The 19,226-nt window shown below is 44.4% G+C and overlaps 1 protein-coding gene across 3 annotated transcripts in view; it reads right to left on the bottom strand.

Moving 5' to 3' along the window:
* Positions 1-8,089: 8,089 nt before the first annotated feature.
* wwp2 (WW domain containing E3 ubiquitin protein ligase 2) overlaps positions 8,090-19,226 on the bottom strand; it is a 236,231-nt gene continuing 225,094 nt past the window's right edge. For all 3 annotated transcript variants that reach the window (XM_034175700.1, XM_034175703.1, XM_034175701.1), the window contains 7 exons: positions 18,854-18,987; positions 15,676-15,816; positions 15,374-15,494; positions 13,161-13,265; positions 11,499-11,595; positions 11,093-11,165; positions 8,090-8,516 (listed from right to left, as the gene is read on the bottom strand). In XM_034175700.1, the coding sequence (XP_034031591.1) occupies positions 8,417-8,516; positions 11,093-11,165; positions 11,499-11,595; positions 13,161-13,265; positions 15,374-15,494; positions 15,676-15,816; positions 18,854-18,987 (771 nt within the window). In that variant the 3' untranslated portion in view covers positions 8,090-8,416. The remainder of the gene's footprint in view (positions 8,517-11,092; positions 11,166-11,498; positions 11,596-13,160; positions 13,266-15,373; positions 15,495-15,675; positions 15,817-18,853; positions 18,988-19,226) is intronic.

Below are 19,226 nucleotides of genomic sequence, written 5' to 3'. Positions count from 1 at the left end.
TTCCCTTAGGCAATATTATTAGACGGTATTGCTTAAATTTTCATTGTTACGCAGATGATACCCAGCTTTATCTATCCATGAAGCCAGAGGATACACACCAATTAGCTAAACTGCAGGATTGTCTTACAGACATAAAGACATGGATGACCTCTAATTTCCTGCTTTTAAACTCAGATAAAACTGAAGTTATTGTACTTGGCCCCACAAATCTTAGAAGCATGGTGTCTAACCAGATCGTTACTCTGGATGGCATTACCCTGACCTCTAGTAATACTGTGAGAAATCTTAGAGTCATTTTTGATCAGGATATGTCATTCAAAGCGCATATTAAACAAATATGTAGGACTGCCTTTTTGCATTTACGCAATATCTCTAAAATTAGAAAGGTCTTGTCTCAGAGTGATGCTGAAAAAGTAATTCATGCATTTATTTCCTCTAGGCTGGACTATTGTAATTCATTATTATCAGGTTGTCCTAAAAGTTCCCTAAAAAGCCTTCAGTTGGTTCAGAATGCTGCAGCTAGAGTACTGACGGGGACTAGAAGGAGAGAGCATATCTCACCCATATTGGCCTCTCTTCATTGGCTTCCTGTTAATTCTAGAATAGAATTTAAAATTCTTCTTCTTACTTATAAGGTTTTGAATAATCAGGTCCCATCTTATCTTAGGGACCTCGTAGTACCATATTACCCCATTAGAGCGCTTCGCTCTCAGACTGCGGGCTTACTTGTAGTTCCTAGGGTTTGTAAGAGTAGAATGGGAGGCAGAGCCTTCAGCTTTCAGGCTCCTCTCCTGTGGAACCAGCTCCCAATTCAGATCAGGGAGACAGACACCCTCTCTACTTTTAAGATTAGGATTAAAACTTTCCTTTTCGCTAAAGCTTATAGTTAGGGCTGGATCGGGTGACCCTGGACCATCCCTTGGTTATGCTGCTTTAGACGTAGATTGTGGGGGGGTTCCCATGATGCACTGTTTCTTTCTCTTTTTGCTCTGTATGCACCACTCTGCATTTAATCATTAGTGATCGATCTCTGCTCCCCTCCACAGCATGTCTTTTTCCTGGTTTTTTCCCTCAGCCCCAACCAGTCTCAGCAGAAGACTGCCCCTCCCTGAGCCTGGTTCTGCTGGAGGTTTCTTCCTGTTAAAAGGGAGTTTTTCCTTCCCACTGTGGCCAAGTGCTTGCTCATAGGGGGTCGTTTTGACCGTTGGGGTTTTTCATAATTATTGTATGGCCTTGCCTTACAATATAAAGCGCCTTGGGGCAACTGTTTGTTGTGATTTGGCGCTATATAAGAAAAAAGTTGATTGATTGATTTAAGCTGTAGAAACATCTCAAAGATGATCAGTGGAAACAGGAGGCACCTGAGCTCAATAAATTTGCAAAAACTCCAAAAAACAAACAAACAAACAAACACATTGCCATTGTGGGGTATTGTGTGTAGAATTTTGAGGAAAAAAATATTTACTGAGCCCAGTTAAAATGCACCTTAATATTGGGCTACTGAATAGGATTTAAACACTTCATGCACCTCCTTTATACAGTATTTTTTTTAAGCTACAAAGTTAAAATTGTTAGCGGGCCAAAGTCAAAGACAAAGCAGTGGAATCAACCAACAGACCAAGAAAGCAGTGAGGACGACAACGCTGAGCAGCTTGACTGAGCACAGAGAGAAACAGCTGTGTCTTAGTAAGGAAATCAGGTGAAGTACATCTAAAGTGATTGGGACATGTATGCAGTTCCTGTCCCGTGCAGCCAAAAAGACAATGCTCACCTGTTGAAACCGGTGCTGCAGACTGAATGGTCCCCCCTATAAATTGGTCCACCTTGCCTCATTTCAAAGCATCATCAAGTATCGCCTTGTTTCGGGTTAAAACAGACTTTAGAATGATTTAAGAGGTTTTACTTTGACATCTGATGGTTGATAATCACATTATTCCTGCCATGCCCGGCCCTGTTCTAGGCCTTAATCCTTACTTTGCCTCTTTCTTTAGTTCATCTCCATCTGCCCCAGCTTTTATTAGTTAGTTAGTTGTTTTCCTCATGTTTATTCTGAGTTCCATTTTGCTTTGCCACTTTGTTTCTTTGTTACTTTCATACTTTGGCCATAAGTTCCGTTCCGTTCTACCAGTTTGTTTTTGATCATTAGTTAATCATTTGTTTATTTTGTTCATCTCATTGGTGTTATCAGCAGTGATGCCGGTAACGCGTTACTCTAATCTGACCACTTTTTTTAGTAACGAGTAATCTAACGCGTTAATCTTTCCAAGTCAGTAATCAGATTAAAGTTACTTCTCCATGTCACTGTGCGTTACTATTATTTTTCATTGTGGGTCGACAGCAGCATTAAACTTGGTCCGTGGGCAGGAGGTCGGGGTTCGACTGAACGTCCCACTTTCAGTGAGCTGTGAGCTTTTCATCCGCGTTTTTTTGCAGCTGCTCGACTCGTCCTCACCTCTTAAAGCGTGGTGAGCAGCGCACCTGCACTGAGCTTTACAAAGTCATTTTTATGCTTTTTTTCCTCCTTTATTTAGAATTCTGAGCTGAGCCGCTCTGTATCTGGTCATTAAAAACAGCTGATCCTCCGCGACGCGTCAACAACTAACACTATTTTCCACTCAAATGCACCTAAACTCTCTTTCTGAGGACCACATGATGTGAAAACGCAATAAAACTTTCTTACCTGTAAATCTGGTCATGTTTTCTGCATAAATAAATGTTATCCATTCTTTGTGCTCAAACGCCAAAGCAGGGGCGAATCCAGATGGAATGGGGGCGTGGGGCAAGGATGTGCCCCCCCCACAACACCCCTAGATTAAAGGTCCAGTTTTGAAGCTGTTTTTTACTACAACTACTAATACTACTTAAAATAATAATAATTTCGACAAGTAAAATGTTTAGAGAGAATTTAAATGTTAGAAAAATGTTAGAATTTAATAGTTACATTTATAAACAATGTAGGTTTGAAATTGCAAGTTTTACTGTTACAGTGCTGTCAACAGTTATATATGAGATCAAGATAGAGGTCTTTATTTTACTTTTTATAAAACAAGTATTAATTTTCATTGAAGTCAAGAAAGGGTGACTATAAAGTGAGTTTTGGCAAAACAGGTATCATTGTCATGTTGACGTGGCAGAGGGTTGTTGTCGGCAGCTGGGGAAAGTAACTAAAAAAGTAACTAGTAATCTAACTTAGTTACTTTTACAATTGAGTAATCAGTAAAGTAACTAAGTTACTTTTTCAAGGAGTAATCAGTAACCAGTAATTGGATTACTTTTTCAAAGTAACTGTGGCAACACTGGTTATCAGTTATGCTGACATATCAGAATTTGGTTAGCACTTAGTCTTTGTTTTACTTAGTTTATTTCTTACTCAGTTTCAGTCTAGTCTTTGTGTTCATTTTCTTACTGTTCTCTGATTAGCCCTCATGTTCATGCCAGTTTCTAGCTCCTGTTCGTAGTTATATTCTGTCCTTAGATTCGGTGTTAGCTCTGTTTTCATTTTGCCCTCACATCCCATCCTTTCATGTTCACTCCATGCCCTGCACCTGCCATCATGTCTCTCTCTCTCTTTTATGCTGTCTGTTTTGTGTTTGCCTTCATTCCCGCTCTTGCACCAACTCACGTGTCTATTACATCACTCACATTGCGCACTTCCTTCCTCACTATCTTGCCCCATCCATACTATTTCTAGATCCTTCTCCTCACATGCACCTTGTTAACACCTGCTTATTTAGACTGTTGTCTCTGTACACTTTCCAGCCTTTGTTCACAGTCCTGAGTTTGCCAAGCCGTGTTCCAATTTCTGCTCTGTTCTCGACTATGCCTCTTGCCTCTCCCCAGATGTCTGTGTTTGCTTGTGCCACAGAACCCTGCTTGACCATTAAAACACAGTTTAAGCAGGGTTGGGTCCCTTCCTGCATTGAAGACCCCATGGACTTTCTGTTCGAGTCTGAGCTCACTGCCACCGGTTGGGAGGAACCGCATGTCACGTGCTTTCAGACACTGCCATCGTTCCTCCCAGGCATGAAGTAACACAGAAGCCGGCCGCTTATGTCCTACCTCCTGTTCCAGAACTGCAGCCAGTAAATCCAGTTTTGCAATCCAGATCCCTCCAATACCTGGTCCACAGAGGAACCTGTTGGCATCCTCAGTCACGCTTCTGGATCCAGCAGAGCTGCTCGTCACGGACACTGATTCATCAGTGCATCCACCCCATGAGGTTAGTGCCGGCACCCCGGAGATGATGAGCACTCCAGCCTGAACCACAAGCTCCAGCTTCAGAGTTTGTTATGCCGATGGTCTCTGATACATCAGTTTTGCCTGACTTCTCACTGGCAACCACGCCTACCTGTCCTTCGGGTCAGTCAGAATCCTCGAAATTGCCAGTTGAGCCTTCGGGAATGTGCATGTCACCACCAGCAATCCCTTCCAGAGGACATCTCGCAACACCTGTGGTGGAGACCACCATCTCATCAACTGCTTCTGCCAGTCCAGCCACTTCCTTGACGGCGTCAGCCAGCCCCGCCTCCTCACACACAGAGGTGGACATCCCGGCAGTGCTACATGGACCAGCAATGTCACCATCACACATCGGCCCAGTCTCGAATAGTGCCGCGGCAGCCTCTTCTACGATGTCACCTGGATCTGCTCTATAGGCACCGCCAGCTGACTCCGTCTCTGCGTTCTCCACGACAGCCTCATCTTTACCTTTGTCATCAGTCTGCTCTGCCTCTACGTCATGAGTGGGTGACTCAGCTTCAGCGTGCGTCGCTACGATGTTGCTGGAGATGCCACTTCAACCAGCGGCTCCTGAGATCTCAGCCAACTGTGGCTCTACCCTGCTTCATGACCGACAGCGGCACCTGCGAGTGCATTTCACGCACACATGCGGCCAACAGTGCCGCCGTTCCAGAGCTTCAACAGTCTGCTAGCATCTATCCTGACAACAACCTCAGAGAACTGCGACCGCGGGACGGTCAGTGACTTTTCTTTTTTCATCTGGTTAATGATGCTCTGATTACTTGCCTTTGACTGTCAGAAATCTATTAAAGATACTGTGTCTGAACCTGAAACTGTTTTCATGTGAAGTTGTGGGACTTCTGTTAAAAATGCTATGTCAGAGTCTGAGAAGTGTTTCATGTAAGCTACTTATGCAATTAATGCTTTTCATGTACTTATTGATGAGCCCCATTATTCCATTCTGGGGGCTCTCTCAGGGAAACGGTCATCATTTGTGGGAATAAACTCCACACGTGCGGTAGCAAAGTTCAGTCTTGGGTTCTTGAATAATTCAGCTTTTGATTTGCCCAGAGGAGTCTTTTATTTCCCACATTTTGTGAGAAAAATGGTTTTCCAGATTCGCTCATTTACTGGGGAGATTTCTTTCCTTTTGCTGTGTTCCCTGTCGTGCAATTGTGTAATTAACTTTTTGTATTTTTGGATTAAGTGCCTTACTGTCTCATGGAAGCTTTTTCTAGGTGCTCTCTGTGGCATTTTGATTGACTGGTTAAGCGCTCATCAGAGTGTATTGAATTGCTGGTTCTCGGACTCTGTTGAATCGCTTATTGTCGGGATTCAGTTTGGAGCCAAGTTACGTTTTTCCAGCTCATTGGGTATTTGGGATGATTTGGGTGTCAAACTTGTTGTGTTTATGGGTTAAGCACCTGATTGCCTCATTTCAACTCTCTCTTGATGTCCTCTATAACGGTCTGATAAAACTAGTCAAACTTCCACTGAGTAAGTCTCCGGGCCCCATACTCGTTTAAGTCGATTGATGTCTGGAATTGTATTTTGGAGACTAATGATAATTTTCCTGCTCATTGGTTTTATGTGATATTTGGGGTTCTATGATCGTATCTGTCTCTATGGCTTCCCTGTTTTGTGAGCTCCACCTGTAAGCATTTGGTTCTCTCCCTATGTTTCAGCCTTAAGGCTGCAGCTGAAGGCTTCTCTGACTCCGCTTTGGAGGCCAGTGTTCCCACAAGTTGGTTCCCTAATTCAGTCAGTTGCTTTGAAAAGCCTCACGGTTGTCCTCCGGACCTTGCCTTGAGCCGGTTCCCTAATATGCCTGCGTGCCAGGTTAACCATGGTGGTCGTCCTCCTGCTAGTGTTTCACATCCTGTCCTTCGCCCGCTGATTCCAGCGCCTGTTTTTGGTCATGTGATCGGTCATCCTTGGGGTCTCCAGTCTGTTAGCCCTTTTGTGTGTCCTCTGTCTCTGTTGGCCCCCTGTCCTGGGGCCCCCGCCGCCCACCCGGTGTCAGGGTGTCTTTGGTGCGGTCGTCGGGTGACGCCCGCATGGGGAGGGAGTACTGTCATGCCCTGATCTAAGCTTTAATCCTTATTTTGCCTGTTTCTTTAGTTCATCTCCATCTGCCCCAGCTTTATTATTTAATTGTTTTCATCATGTGTTTATTCTATGTTCCATTTTGCTTTGCCACTTTGTTACTTTGTTTCTTTTATACTTTGGCCATAACTTCAGTTCCTTTCTAGTTTTGTTCTACCAGTTTGTTTTTTTGATCATTAGTTAATCATGTTTATTTTGTTTATCTCTTTTGAGAGTGGTGTTATCGGTTATGCTGACATATCGGGGTTTGGTTAGCACTTAGTCTGTTTTACTTAGTTTATTTCTTACTCAGTTTCAGTCTAGTCTTTGTGTTCATTTTCTTACTGTTCTCTGATTAGCCCTCATGTTCATGCCAATTTCTAGCTCCTATTCATACTTATATTCTGTCCTTAGATTCGGTGTTAGCCGTTTTCAATTTGCCCTCACATCCCATCTTATGTTCACTCCATGCCCTGCACCTGCCATCATGTCTCTCTCTTTTATGCTGTTTGCTTTGTTTGCCTTCACTCTCGCTTTTGGACCAGCAAAACATGTCTTTGTCTATTACATCACTCCACTTTGTGCACTCCATTCCTCACTATCTTGCCCCATCCATACTTTGTCCAGAAGCCATGCCCCCTGTCTAGATCCTTCTCCTCACGTGCACCTTGTTAACACCTGCTTATTTAATCTCCTCCGGGTCACCACACCTTTGCCAGATTGTTGTCTCTGTACACTTTCCAGCCGTTGTTCACAGTCCTGAGTTTGCCAAGCCGTGTTCCAATTTCTGCTCTGTTCTTCTCGACTATGCCTCTTGCCTCTCCCTGGATGTCTGTGTTTGCACGTGTCACAGAACCCTGCTTGTCCATGACTGCATCTCAGTCTAACCCTGCTTGTACCTCTGCCTCGCTGACTGATCACATGTGTACCATACCAGAGCCAGGAAAAAAAGACCATGATTTCATTCACACCTAAGCCTAGTCTGGGAGTTTGTATTGCGGGTCCAGACGCTCCTGGTGCCGGGCCGCCGCCCGTCCTGACAATTCCCTTTGATCACTTTGGGTGAAGAGAGACAGACTCAGATGAGTGGCTGAGCTCCGAAATGACGCATGCGCAGCGGAGGCAGGGTGGACCGATTTTTAGGGCCGGCCGTTCAGTCTGCGACACCGTGCCTCGACAGATACAGGAAAACAAAACCCACGAGAGTCGAACAAAGACAGCAGAATTGTGATTGGAAACATGAACCATTACAGTCAGCAAGTGTTCCAGAGAGTCCATGTGCTGCTCTGCTCTGCTCCAGGGCTGCTGGTCCACGGATGGACCCAACGTTCAATGTGCAAGTGGACGCCAGGTGTAGCGTTGCTATAGGTGAGTCTTATTGGTGCAGGTTGACCCGTTATTTTAATAAAATGTTCAAAAAACACCAGCTGAACTATTATGACCCGTAACGGGAATAACTGGGAGTAGAAAAAGAATGAATGAATGAGGTGTCGTCACTTGTTCCGGCACTGTGGTACCAGGGGCAGGACTGCTCATGTCCTCTTCATTCACTTGAGCATTCTCATCAGTTTAATCACTGTGGCCCCCCTTTAATGGGTGAATATTGTTTACAAGTTGAAGAAAACGTGACGTAATTTCCGTGCACAGAACTCACGCTCCCGGACGTAACTCTCCATCAGTCGCTGTACCAGCAGAGGGCTGTAAGACTGCTGCTGCCAAGCTCCACAGAGATTCATGCAGCTCTTCAAAGACACACAACAAACTGTTCAAGATTTAAATCTCATTTATTTTATCTATGTACAGGAGAAATTTCACAATTATGAGAGAAAAAAAAAAATCACATCCTGCTGGCCTCTATCAGAGATACAACAGTTTGTCTCGTACGTGTAAGATGTTGGATTTGTCGGTTGTGATTCTGAGGTGTGAGTCAGGTTGACAGGGTGGATGAGAAGCTCTGACCATGCCCACTTACAACAGCCTGCGTCTAGATTCATGACCCCCCCCCCCCCAAATCCAGGCCCGCAGGTGAGTGGACGGCTGATTAATTTGCGCTGTGATTCCCGCTGTGTGAATGTCTGCAGGATGTCCCGGGTCACTCCTGTCCAAATCCCTCCGTCTCCTCGATGGCAAACAGGAGTTTCTCTCGGAGCTGCTCCAGACTTCTGTAGGGCGGCAGGTCCAGACGGTTGAAGCTATGGAGAAATGGGAAAGATCATGCACAAGTTCAACTTGAAGACAATCACAAACAGAGTCAACTGCAAGAGGAGCAGAGACATAAAAGTGTTTCAGAGACTTCATTCAAAGCAGAATAAAAAATCCCTCTGGTGTTTGTTTGGGAAGAAACCTCGAGGCACCGCTCCCACGAGGCGGGACATCAGTTCAGCGCAGGTCCCCTGGCCTGGTCCATCTGTGACCCTGTTTGTTGAGATGTCGGGCAGCATGTGTGAACCTCGTCTCCTCTGTAACAGTGGAATTCTTTCCACTGTTCAAACTAAGTCCTGGTAGGACGTCCGGTGACCCGCCAGCTGAGATGACAGCGTAGTTCCAGAGCTCTGATATCAGATTAAAACTCCTCACTTAATTTGATATAATTCATTTAATTTAACATTTACTCAGTTATACAGATGAGCAGAGACAAACCCAAAAGAACCGAACAGACACAAAACGTTGCTGGACGAGATGTGGAGAAAGAGTTTGGAGACGGTGAAATGCCACAAGATGAAGGCAAAAAAAAATAAATAAATAAATAAAAGCTTGGACTGGATTTGGGAAGCGGTGAAGGCAGTGAATATGATCTGATTAGGAAGGTTTGGAAGGAACATGGAATATGTTTCCAATCTACAGTGTGACACAAGCAGCCGAGGATCTGAAAAAGCGTGGGCTTAACGTAGACGGAGTCACTGGTGAGAAAAGCGACACTGTTACGGAGGAAACACTGGCCAAACTGCTGCCGTGAGAGGTGACTGAGAACTGGTGTGGAGGAGATAAGGAACAAAGTTTCCCTGCCAGTCACTTTAACTGACAGAGCATCCGGAAAGTCTTCAGCACTTCCCTTTTTCCACATTTTGTTATGTTACAGCCTTATTCCAAAATGGATTAAATTAATTTTCTTTCCTCAAAATTCTACACACAATACCCCATAATGACACTGTGAAAAAAGTTTTGTTTTAGATTTTTGCAAATTATATTAATAATAAAAAATGAATAAATCACATGTACATAAGTATTTACAGCCTTTGCCATGAATCTGAAAATTGAGCTCAGGTGCCTCCTGTTTCCTGATCATCAGATGTTTCTACAGCTTAATTGGAGTCCACCTGGAGTAAATTCAGTTGATTGGACATGATTTGGAAAGACACACACCTGTCTACATAGGGTCCCACAGTTGACAGTCAGAGCACAAACCAAACATGAAGTCCAAGGAATCGTCTGTAGACCTCTGAGACAGGATTGTCTGGAGGCACAAATCTGTATAAGGGGATAGAAACATTTCTGCTGCTTTGAAGGTCCCAATGAGGACAGTGGCCTCCATCATCTGTAAATGGAAGAAGTTCAGATCCACCAGGACTCTTCCTAGAGCTGCCCCACCCGCTTAACTGAGCAATCGGGGCCAAAGGACCTTAATCAGGGAGGTGACCAAGAACCCGATGCTCACTCTGTCAGAGCTCCAGCATTCCTCTGTGGAGAGAGGAGAACCTTCAGAAGGACAAGCATCTCTGCAGCAATCCACCAATCAGGCTTGTATGGTAGAGTGGCCAGACGGAAGCCACTCCTTAGTAAAAGGCACATGGCAGCCCACCTGGAGTTTGACAAAAGGCACCTGAAGGACTCTCAGACCAGCAGAAACAAAATTCTCTGGGCTGATGAGACAAAGATTGAACTCTTTACCAGGTGTCATGTTTGGAGGAAACCAGGCAACATCTCTACAGTGAAGCATCGTGGTGGCAGCATCATGCTGTGGGGATGTTTTTCAGCAGCATGAACTGGGAGACTAGTCAGGATTGAGGGAAAGATGAATGCAGCAATGTACAGAGACATCCTGGATGAAAACCTGCGCCAGAGTGCACTTGACCTCAGACTGGGGCGACGGTTCATCTTTCAACAGGACAATAACCCTAAGCACACAGCCAAGATATCAAAGGAGTGGCTTCAGGACAACTCTGTGAATGTCGTTGAGTGGTCCAGCCAGAGCCCAGACCTGAATCTGACTGAACATCTCTGGAGAGATCTGAAAATGTCTGTGCACCGATGCTCCCCATCCAACCTGATGGAGCTTGAGAGGTGCTGCAAAGAGGAATGGGCCAAACTGCCCAAAGATAGGTGCACCAAGCTTGTGGCATCATATTCAAGAAGACCTGAGGCTGTAATTGCTGCCAAAGCTGCATCAACAAAGTGTTGAGCAAAAGGCAATTTGCAAAAATTAAAAAAAGAAAATCCTTTTTTTTGATGTTGTCATTATGGGGTGCTGCGAGTAGAATTTTGAGGGAAAAATGAATTTACTCCATTTTGGAATAAGGCTGTAAGATAAAATGTGGAAAATGTGAAGTGCTGTGAATACTTTGCACTGTACCTCGGTTTCCCAGTGCTGGGCCTCAGAAAACCCTGACCTGAAGGCTTTATATCTTGTGTGCAGTCAGGTGACTGCTAGCTGTTGATTGGTTGACAACAGGACTGGGAACCCATGAGTAATCGTTTGTAATACCATTTTAATGCCATTCCATGATATAAAGTACACAATTAAACAAAGAAACATAACTTTACAGCTTACCATGTGTGGCTTCTTGGAAGCCAAGCCTCCTTCCCCACTTTGTCGATGCAGAACTTCTGGGGACCGTTACTTCCTGCAGGGGTAAGAAAGCATTAAACTGTAACCACTGAAACTTTTATTCATACTTGAAAGTGAGAGTTTGAGTTGGAGGGCAAACCACACTTAACATGAAAAACATTCAAACTAAACAAAGTGAAGAAATGCAAAACCACTTCACATAGGTGTGGAGGGGAGTAGCTTTATAGTCATTACTCATTAGGCATTTTTTCTACTGACACTCCAGTTTTTCTGCTTTATATTTTATTAAAATTTGCAGATCAATTCTAAGACTTTACAAGTATCAGAAAAAACAACGTTCCAAAGGAGGCGATCTTCAGTTTGGACTGTTAATGTTTGGAAAACTGACCTATGAGTTCAGCAAAGCCACCAACAGGGAGCCGACAGGTTCCAGTGACAAACTGAAGGAGACGGATCCTCTTCTCATTGTCCATCTCCTTCACCACCTGCAGGACATCACACGTGGGCACAGTCAGACCAGAGACTTTGGGTTTGACCAATCAGAAAACACTCCCAAACATCACTCTGTCTGCTGATCCAGACCATTTTATCACCATCAATCGTTTGGTCACACGGACAGCGCCACAAACATTTAGAGCCGCTTGTTCTAAACACGTCACTCAGTCACAGCTCCTCCTACTCCCCAAGAGTCACAGAACCACTTGTTCCCAACGTATCAATGAGCCACAGCATCAATCTTTCCCAATGTGTCACCAATTCACAGTACTGATCATTCCCAAGATGTCACTGAGTAACAGCATCAATCTTTCCCAATGTGTCACGAGTCACAGTACTGATCATTCCCAACATGTCACTGAGTCACAACATTAATCTTTCCCAATGTGTCACTAAGTCACAGCTCTGATCATTCCCAACATGTCACTGAGTCACAATGTGTCACCGAGTCACAATGTGTCACTAAGTCACAGCACTGATCATTCCCAATGTGTCACTGAGTCACAATGTGTCACCGAGTCACAATGTGTCACCGAGTCACAATGTGTCACTAAGTCACAGCACTGATCATTCCCAATGTGTCACTGAGTCACAATGTGTCACCGAGTCACAATGTGTCACCAAGTCACAGCACTGATCATTCCCAATGTGTCACTGAGTCACAATGTGTCACCGAGTCACAATGTGTCACCAAGTCACAGCACTGATCATTCCCAACATGTCACTGAGTCACAACATTAATCTTTCCCAATGTGTCACTAAGTCACAGCTCTGATCATTCCCAACATGTCACTGAGTCACAATGTGTCACCGAGTCACAATGTGTCACTAAGTCACAGCACTGATCATTCCCAATGTGTCACTGAGTCACAATGTGTCACCGAGTCACAATGTGTCACCAAGTCACAGTACTGATCATTCCCAACATGTCACTGAGTCACAATGTGTCACCAAGTCACAGTACTGATCATTCCCAACATGTCACTGAGTCACAATGTGTCACTAAGTCACAGCACTGATCATTCCCAATGTGTCACTGAGTCACAATGTGTCACCGAGTCACAATGTGTCACCAAGTCACAGCACTGATCATTCCCAATGTGTCACTGAGTCACAATGTGTCACCGAGTCACAATGTGTCACCAAGTCACAGTACTGATCATTCCCAACATGTCACTGAGTCACAACATTAATCTTTCCCAATGTGTCACTAAGTCACAGCTCTGATCATTCCCAACATGTCACTGAGTCACAATGTGTCACCGAGTCACAATGTGTCACTAAGTCACAGCACTGATCATTCCCAATGTGTCACTGAGTCACAATGTGTCACTGAGTCACAATGTGTCACCGAGTCACAATGTGTCACCAAGTCACAGCACTGATCATTCGCAACATGTCACTGAGTCACAGCACCAATCTTTCCCAACGTGTCACTGAGTCACAGTGCTGATCATTGACCAGAGCAGTGGCTCTGCTCTGTGTGTTTGCAAATACAAGCACATGTCCACACGTAGACAGTCTGTCAGAGTCGGGATGAAGACTGTGTCCATACCTGCCAGAACCAGTGAATCTGCTTGCTGTTCTTGGTGTAATGTCTGTAGATGGTGTTTTTCTGCCAGTCGGCTAAGTCTATTTCCTGCATCCCACACAGCATCAGCTGCAAGGAACAAAACAGCAACAACTTCAGTTACAGCATGTCCTGAAAGCTTTCTTTCTTTCTTTCTCTTTTAAAATCTGCCTTTGAGCTTGCGAGCAGAAAGAGGACAAATGGACTGTAGTCCAACAGCAGAAGCAGTTGGACACTGTCTGAATATTGTGTCAATTGTCTCAGTGGACACTAAGACCATCATCTGTGACACCTTGGTGCGGAAGGCATTTCTGCACATGCTACTTTGGCTAATGGTGATAACCAAACAATCACTGTACTGCCAGGGCTCACGACAGGGACCGTGTCGGCAGCCCCCATCAATCTTGCAACAGTGGTCCAAGGGGCTCACAACTGTGGACTATGAGTTGCTGGATCCTGGTTCAAGTTTAAATTGTGTGTCTGGTGTTTATTTTCTGCTCTCCAGCAATATCTCTTATTTTTTTTCTTACTGAATTCTCCACCTGCCACTCTTCTCATGCTCTTATTTGGAGATGTCCGCTCCTGTTGTATTTCATTTGGCTTTACTTCCTCTTCACGGACACTTGGACTTATGGTTTCCTCTTTTCTCCGTAGACACAGTATACAGCTGTTCACAGGTCCTCACTCCGGTGCCAGATTGTCTTGGTTCCGTGTCTGCTTTCATACATTCTTTCTCAGTGTTAGACTTCCTGTTGCCAACCCAGACTGTCTCCTTGTGTTTGAGTCTACTCTGCAGTTTCTTGAGTCCTCTACCTGGTATGATTGATAACTGTGTTTTGACCTTTTGCTTGTCTCTTGGGATTTACAGTTTGCTGCTAGTTTCCTTTACACTGTTGCCCATTGGACTACCTTCCTGTACACCAAACTAACTACTATCTAACAATCTACTTTGACATCAACCATCGTATCAGTCTGTTTCCACACAAATGAACAAACGCCTGTCTCTGTGTGTTTTGGCTACGCCAGTTACATCGGCTGTCTCTAAAGGCTACTTGAACTCTTCACAAGTGTGGTTTTCTACTAAAGGTTTCTCTGATCCACCAGAACCATTACACACTAGACATAGTATTTGTACACTGGGCATTTTCTGATTCTTATTCAGGTCCAGGTCACAGCAGTAGCAGACCAAGCAAGTCATACAACACTTCCCTATCCTTGGCCAAGTCCTCTAACTCTTCCTGGAGGATCCCGAGGTGTTCTCAAGACATAAAATAAATATACCCCTCCAGCATGTCCTGGTCTTTCCCTGGAGCCTCATCCCAGTTGGACATGCCTGGTAGACCTTCCTCGGGAGATGGCCAGGAACATCTACACCAGATGCCAGAATCACATCAGCTGGTTTGTTTTGATGGAAAGAAGCAGCAGCTTCCCCTGACCTAGAGGGGACAGTCCACTCTTTTAAGTCAGAAAAGGGTGGACTGGAACATGGCAAGACCATGGGCTCAAATCTGAAGGCGTTGATCGTCATCCCAGTTACTTCATACTCAGCCTCAAACCCGCCTAGTGCACATTGGAGGTCGATGTCTAATGAAGCCAATAGAACCACATCATCCACAATAAGCAGGGATGTAATTCTGCGGCCACCAAACTGGACACCCTCCAATCCCTGACTGCGCTTTAAAATCGTGTGCATGAAAATCACAAACAAGGTTGGTGACAAGGGGCAGCCTCAGGGGAGTCCAACACCCACTGGAAATATTCATTCATTCATTTTCTATAACTGAAACAGGTCTGATGAAATGCTAAGAATGTGGACATAGCTCCTACTTTGGTTGTACAGAGAGCGGATTGTGGGTGGCAGTGGTTCTGGTACCCCATACTCCTGCAGCACCCGAACACCAACAGTGTGATTATTTTGGCCTTCTCCCCTCACGCTCCAACTTTCACTGTGAAAAGACTCTTCTAATTTGTGCTTTGAATGTTTGTTCTATGTTCAGGTGGGGAATGTTTATGCTGAAAGACCACAGAGTTGTTTTGATGCCCTGAGACATCGCGATCCCCTCCCAATCCAAAGAAAAAAATCAGTTATATATAGAATATGTGACTTAGAGAGGACAAAATGAGGGTGAGGCTGAAATATTATCAGACTTTTTTAACATCAGCTTCATGCTGCATCTGCTCCTTTTTCACTTCCTCACCTCCAGCTCCTTCTCATCAAAGTACCGCAGCCACTCCAAAGGAACCACCTCATTGAAGCCATCCAGGAAGGCTTTGGTCTGTTCCTCCACGCCACGGGTGAACCTCCAGTCTGTCAGCAGGCTGAACACAGAGAGACAAAACACATTCGTATCAAAGAACATCCACATCCGTGGCGCTAACTGAGCCTGAGTGGACCTCATCAGGTCTCTTCTGTGGTGGTCATCAGTGCACATAAGCCGACTCTGTACCTCCACTTATTCCACGATAATAATAAGAGTCATAAAGACGAGGGAGACGGAACCTGACGTATTCTTCTTTGCTTTCCTCAGTGACAAGCTCGTTCTCGCCGTCCTCCTTCAGCTGGTGGGTGGAAATTTTGCCGAGGATTTCCATGTCCTGTGCAAAGTAGAGTTCCACGCCACATTCCTCCAGACTGTTTTCCCTGCAAACACACACACACACAACTGTAGGGATGGGGCTGATCTGATCCAATATAGGTATCAGGTTGTATCGGAAATTTCCAATCCAATCTAGGGAGATTTCCGATCCAGGACCCACAGGTGTGTGTTCTGCCGAAACATCTCCACAAGTGATTCCCTGCTGGCTGCTCTGCTAGCTGGCTGCAAACTCTGGAAGGGATTTCCTGAATGGAGGCATGTCTCAATGAGACGCAGAGTAAATGAGACACGCCTCCATTTAGGAAATCCCTTCCACAGTTTGCAGCCAGCTAGCAGGCAAGCATGGAGGAGCACTGTCCCTGACCAACTTTTCATCACATGTTTGCTGTATGGAAATATTTTACACTAGAAACACAGCAAAGCAAGACAGCAACATGCAATGGTTGCAAAGCCGCTGCACTGAGAGCTCCATCACGACCTACAATTCAGTGAATTAAAACAAACATTTGAAAAAGTGCCACATTAAAGAGCACAAGGATTTTTTTAGGTGGGGCAAATAGACGAAAGGAGCCACCAGGAATCACATCTGGAGTCATTTCAAAAACAATGTGAACTTTCACCAGACAACCTGAAAGCTAAAGGGAGAACCAAGAAGTTGCTCAACTTCATTGTACTTGATGACGAGCAACTGTTATCAGTTGTAGAAAACGAAGGATTTCACAGCCTGACTGAAGACTTGCAGCGAAGGTATACAGTGCCCTGCAAAAGTATCAGAACACATGGTATTTCATACATTTTAATTTGTTTATGCCATTTCAAATATAAAAAATACAAAAAATAAAAAATTCTAAAATTATCATCTAAACTGAGAAAAATCTCCTCCTATGTGCCGCCTACTTTCCTCCAGCCGAATCCGCTTATTTTAGTGAAGACATGTTCTCCATCCTAGAGGAGGAAATCAACCATTTCCAGGCTCATGGTCACACTGTAGAGACCTCAACACCAGAACAAGACAAGGACCTGGCACCTTCAGCACCCAGGGGGACAAACACCTACCAGGTGGAAGAAACATCATCTCCCCAATCTGCCCCCAAGACACAACTATGGCAGAACAACCATCAAACATGGATTACAACTCCGACAACTCTGTGGTTCACTGGGTCTGTTCATAGTCAACGGTAGAGTTCTACGAAAAACACACCGACAGCTCATCTCTGGGTGATGACTTCATCACTGAGTTCAGCCTGGTGTCTCTCAGAGCATCCACAGTTAGCCCACTAACAGCCCCATCAGATCAACAACAAATCACCAAACCAAACTACACACTATCAAAACACACTACAACTGGAAAGAACATAGAAACAAACACATCCAACTGCTTATAGGCCAGTTTCTGGGGAAAAAAGAAAACATTTGAACATAACAGTGAAGGTGGAAACAGGCAGCAAAAAACCTCAATAACATACTTGACCTTTCAGCATCCCGAGGAAACCTAAAAACCCCAAACAAAAAAGGACAAAAACAACAAAAACCAGGACAAATGGTTTGACGAGGAATGTAAAAATCTCAGAAAGATGTTAAGAATCATATCAAACCAAAAACACAGAGATCCAGACGACCAGAACACACAACTACACTACAGACAATTTCTTCCAAACCTGGGCCTCAACAGTGAATCTAATCAAGATAAAATGATGATATTCCAAAAAGGACTCAGCCTCCAGTCACACAAATATCATTTCTTCCTGGATCAGACGGTCCAAGAACACATAAAAAACTACACCTACCTCAGAATAAACATCAGCATCACTGAACCCATTTCTCTTTATAGTTGTGAGGTCTGGACCTGCTCGTCAACCAAGATTTAGTAAAATGGGACAAACACCAAATTGAGACTCTGCATGCAGAATTCAGTAAATCCATCCTCTGTGTCCAACGGAAAACACCAAACAACATACGCAGAGCAGAATTAGGATGATACCCACTAGTTATTAAAGTTCAAAAGGGAGCAATTAAATTTTCTGACCACCTTAAAAATAGTGACCCCAGTATGCCCCATAACAAAGCCCTGATCCACAAAGAGACTGTAGAGAGACGCCCCCTCAGCCAGCTGGTTCTGGAACTCTCTACACAAACACAAGCAGAGCCACCAAACACAAACCCTGTTAGACTAAAACAAATTATAAGAAAACAAAAAGAAAACTATGTGACGCACTGGAAAAAAAAAATCAACCAAAAACCAGAGTAAATTGGAATGCTGTTTGACCCTAAACAGTCAGAACTCTGTGGCAGAACACCTGAGCACTGTGACCAACCCAAAGCTCAGGAAATCCTTGACCATGTACAGACTCAGTGAGCACAGCCTGGCCGTGGAGAGAGGCTGCCACAGACAGACCTGGCTCCCCAGATAAGACAGACTGTGCACCCACTGCTCACAACACCAGGTGGAGAGCAAGCTGCACCTCCTGATCACCTGCCTGCTGCACCAAGACATCAGAGACACGAACATTTATTTCTTCCAGGCAAGGAGCTGTGCTTACTGTGTCGGTCCTTTGTCCAGTTTGCTTAACGTTTGACCAATTAGAAAGCCAGAATGAACAACAGGACAGCCGCAAGAAAAATGAAAGACATGCAGAGGACAAAATGGCAAACAAGCATGTAGGGAGCAAGACAGCTTTCAGCCTGATCTCCGTTCAAAGTTTTGAACACGCGCAAAACTTTCCGATGGACTTGTAAAACATCAGCTGACAAGGAACTGATTTTGCGGGTTTGAAAATGACTTTTGTCAGAGAAAAACAAGCATAAAGGTATAGAATCAGTTCCTCATATGTTTGTTTGATCAGTCACACTGTGATTGAGGCTTTACTCTGAACAAACTGGACCACTTTCTTTCAATCAGTGATGTAAGACTTTTCAAGAGAATACAAAATAATTCATCATCTCCAAAATCAAACCTTGAATAAAAGTGCTGTGATATTCACACTCAACTACTGCCCCAGAACCCGGACAGAAAAACCTTCAAATGCTGCTGAACGCACTGACAGAAAGGTTCAGAGGTTCTGTTTTGCATGACTTACTTACTTGACCCACATGATGGAGTTATAGAACTCGGGGTCTATGGACTCGAGGTCTTTGAGTGTGGGCTTCTTGTTCAGCATTCGCTTGTAGAACGGCAGCGTGAAACCAGTGTCGATGAACTTGCCATGGTACAGGGCCTGCAACCCCCCAAAAATAAAAGAGAATTTTATCTGGTGATTACACTATTAAACATGCACACACACAGACACACATAGGACCTTCTCCCACAAAATAAATACTATAAGTACAATTATATTAATAAATAGTGATGATTCATGTCAGCGTCCATCCTTATCCTTTGTCTCCCTCTAGTGACTGTTCCTGGATTTGGTAATATTAAGGATTCTCTGTGGTTTTCATTTCTGTGTGTTCTGAA

This window comes from Thalassophryne amazonica, chromosome 8 (genome assembly GCF_902500255.1).
Source record: "Thalassophryne amazonica chromosome 8, fThaAma1.1, whole genome shotgun sequence".
Lineage (NCBI taxonomy): Eukaryota > Metazoa > Chordata > Actinopteri > Batrachoidiformes > Batrachoididae > Thalassophryne > Thalassophryne amazonica.
Note: the sequence above shows the minus strand (reverse complement) of the source record. Positions and strands in the feature narration are given on the sequence as shown.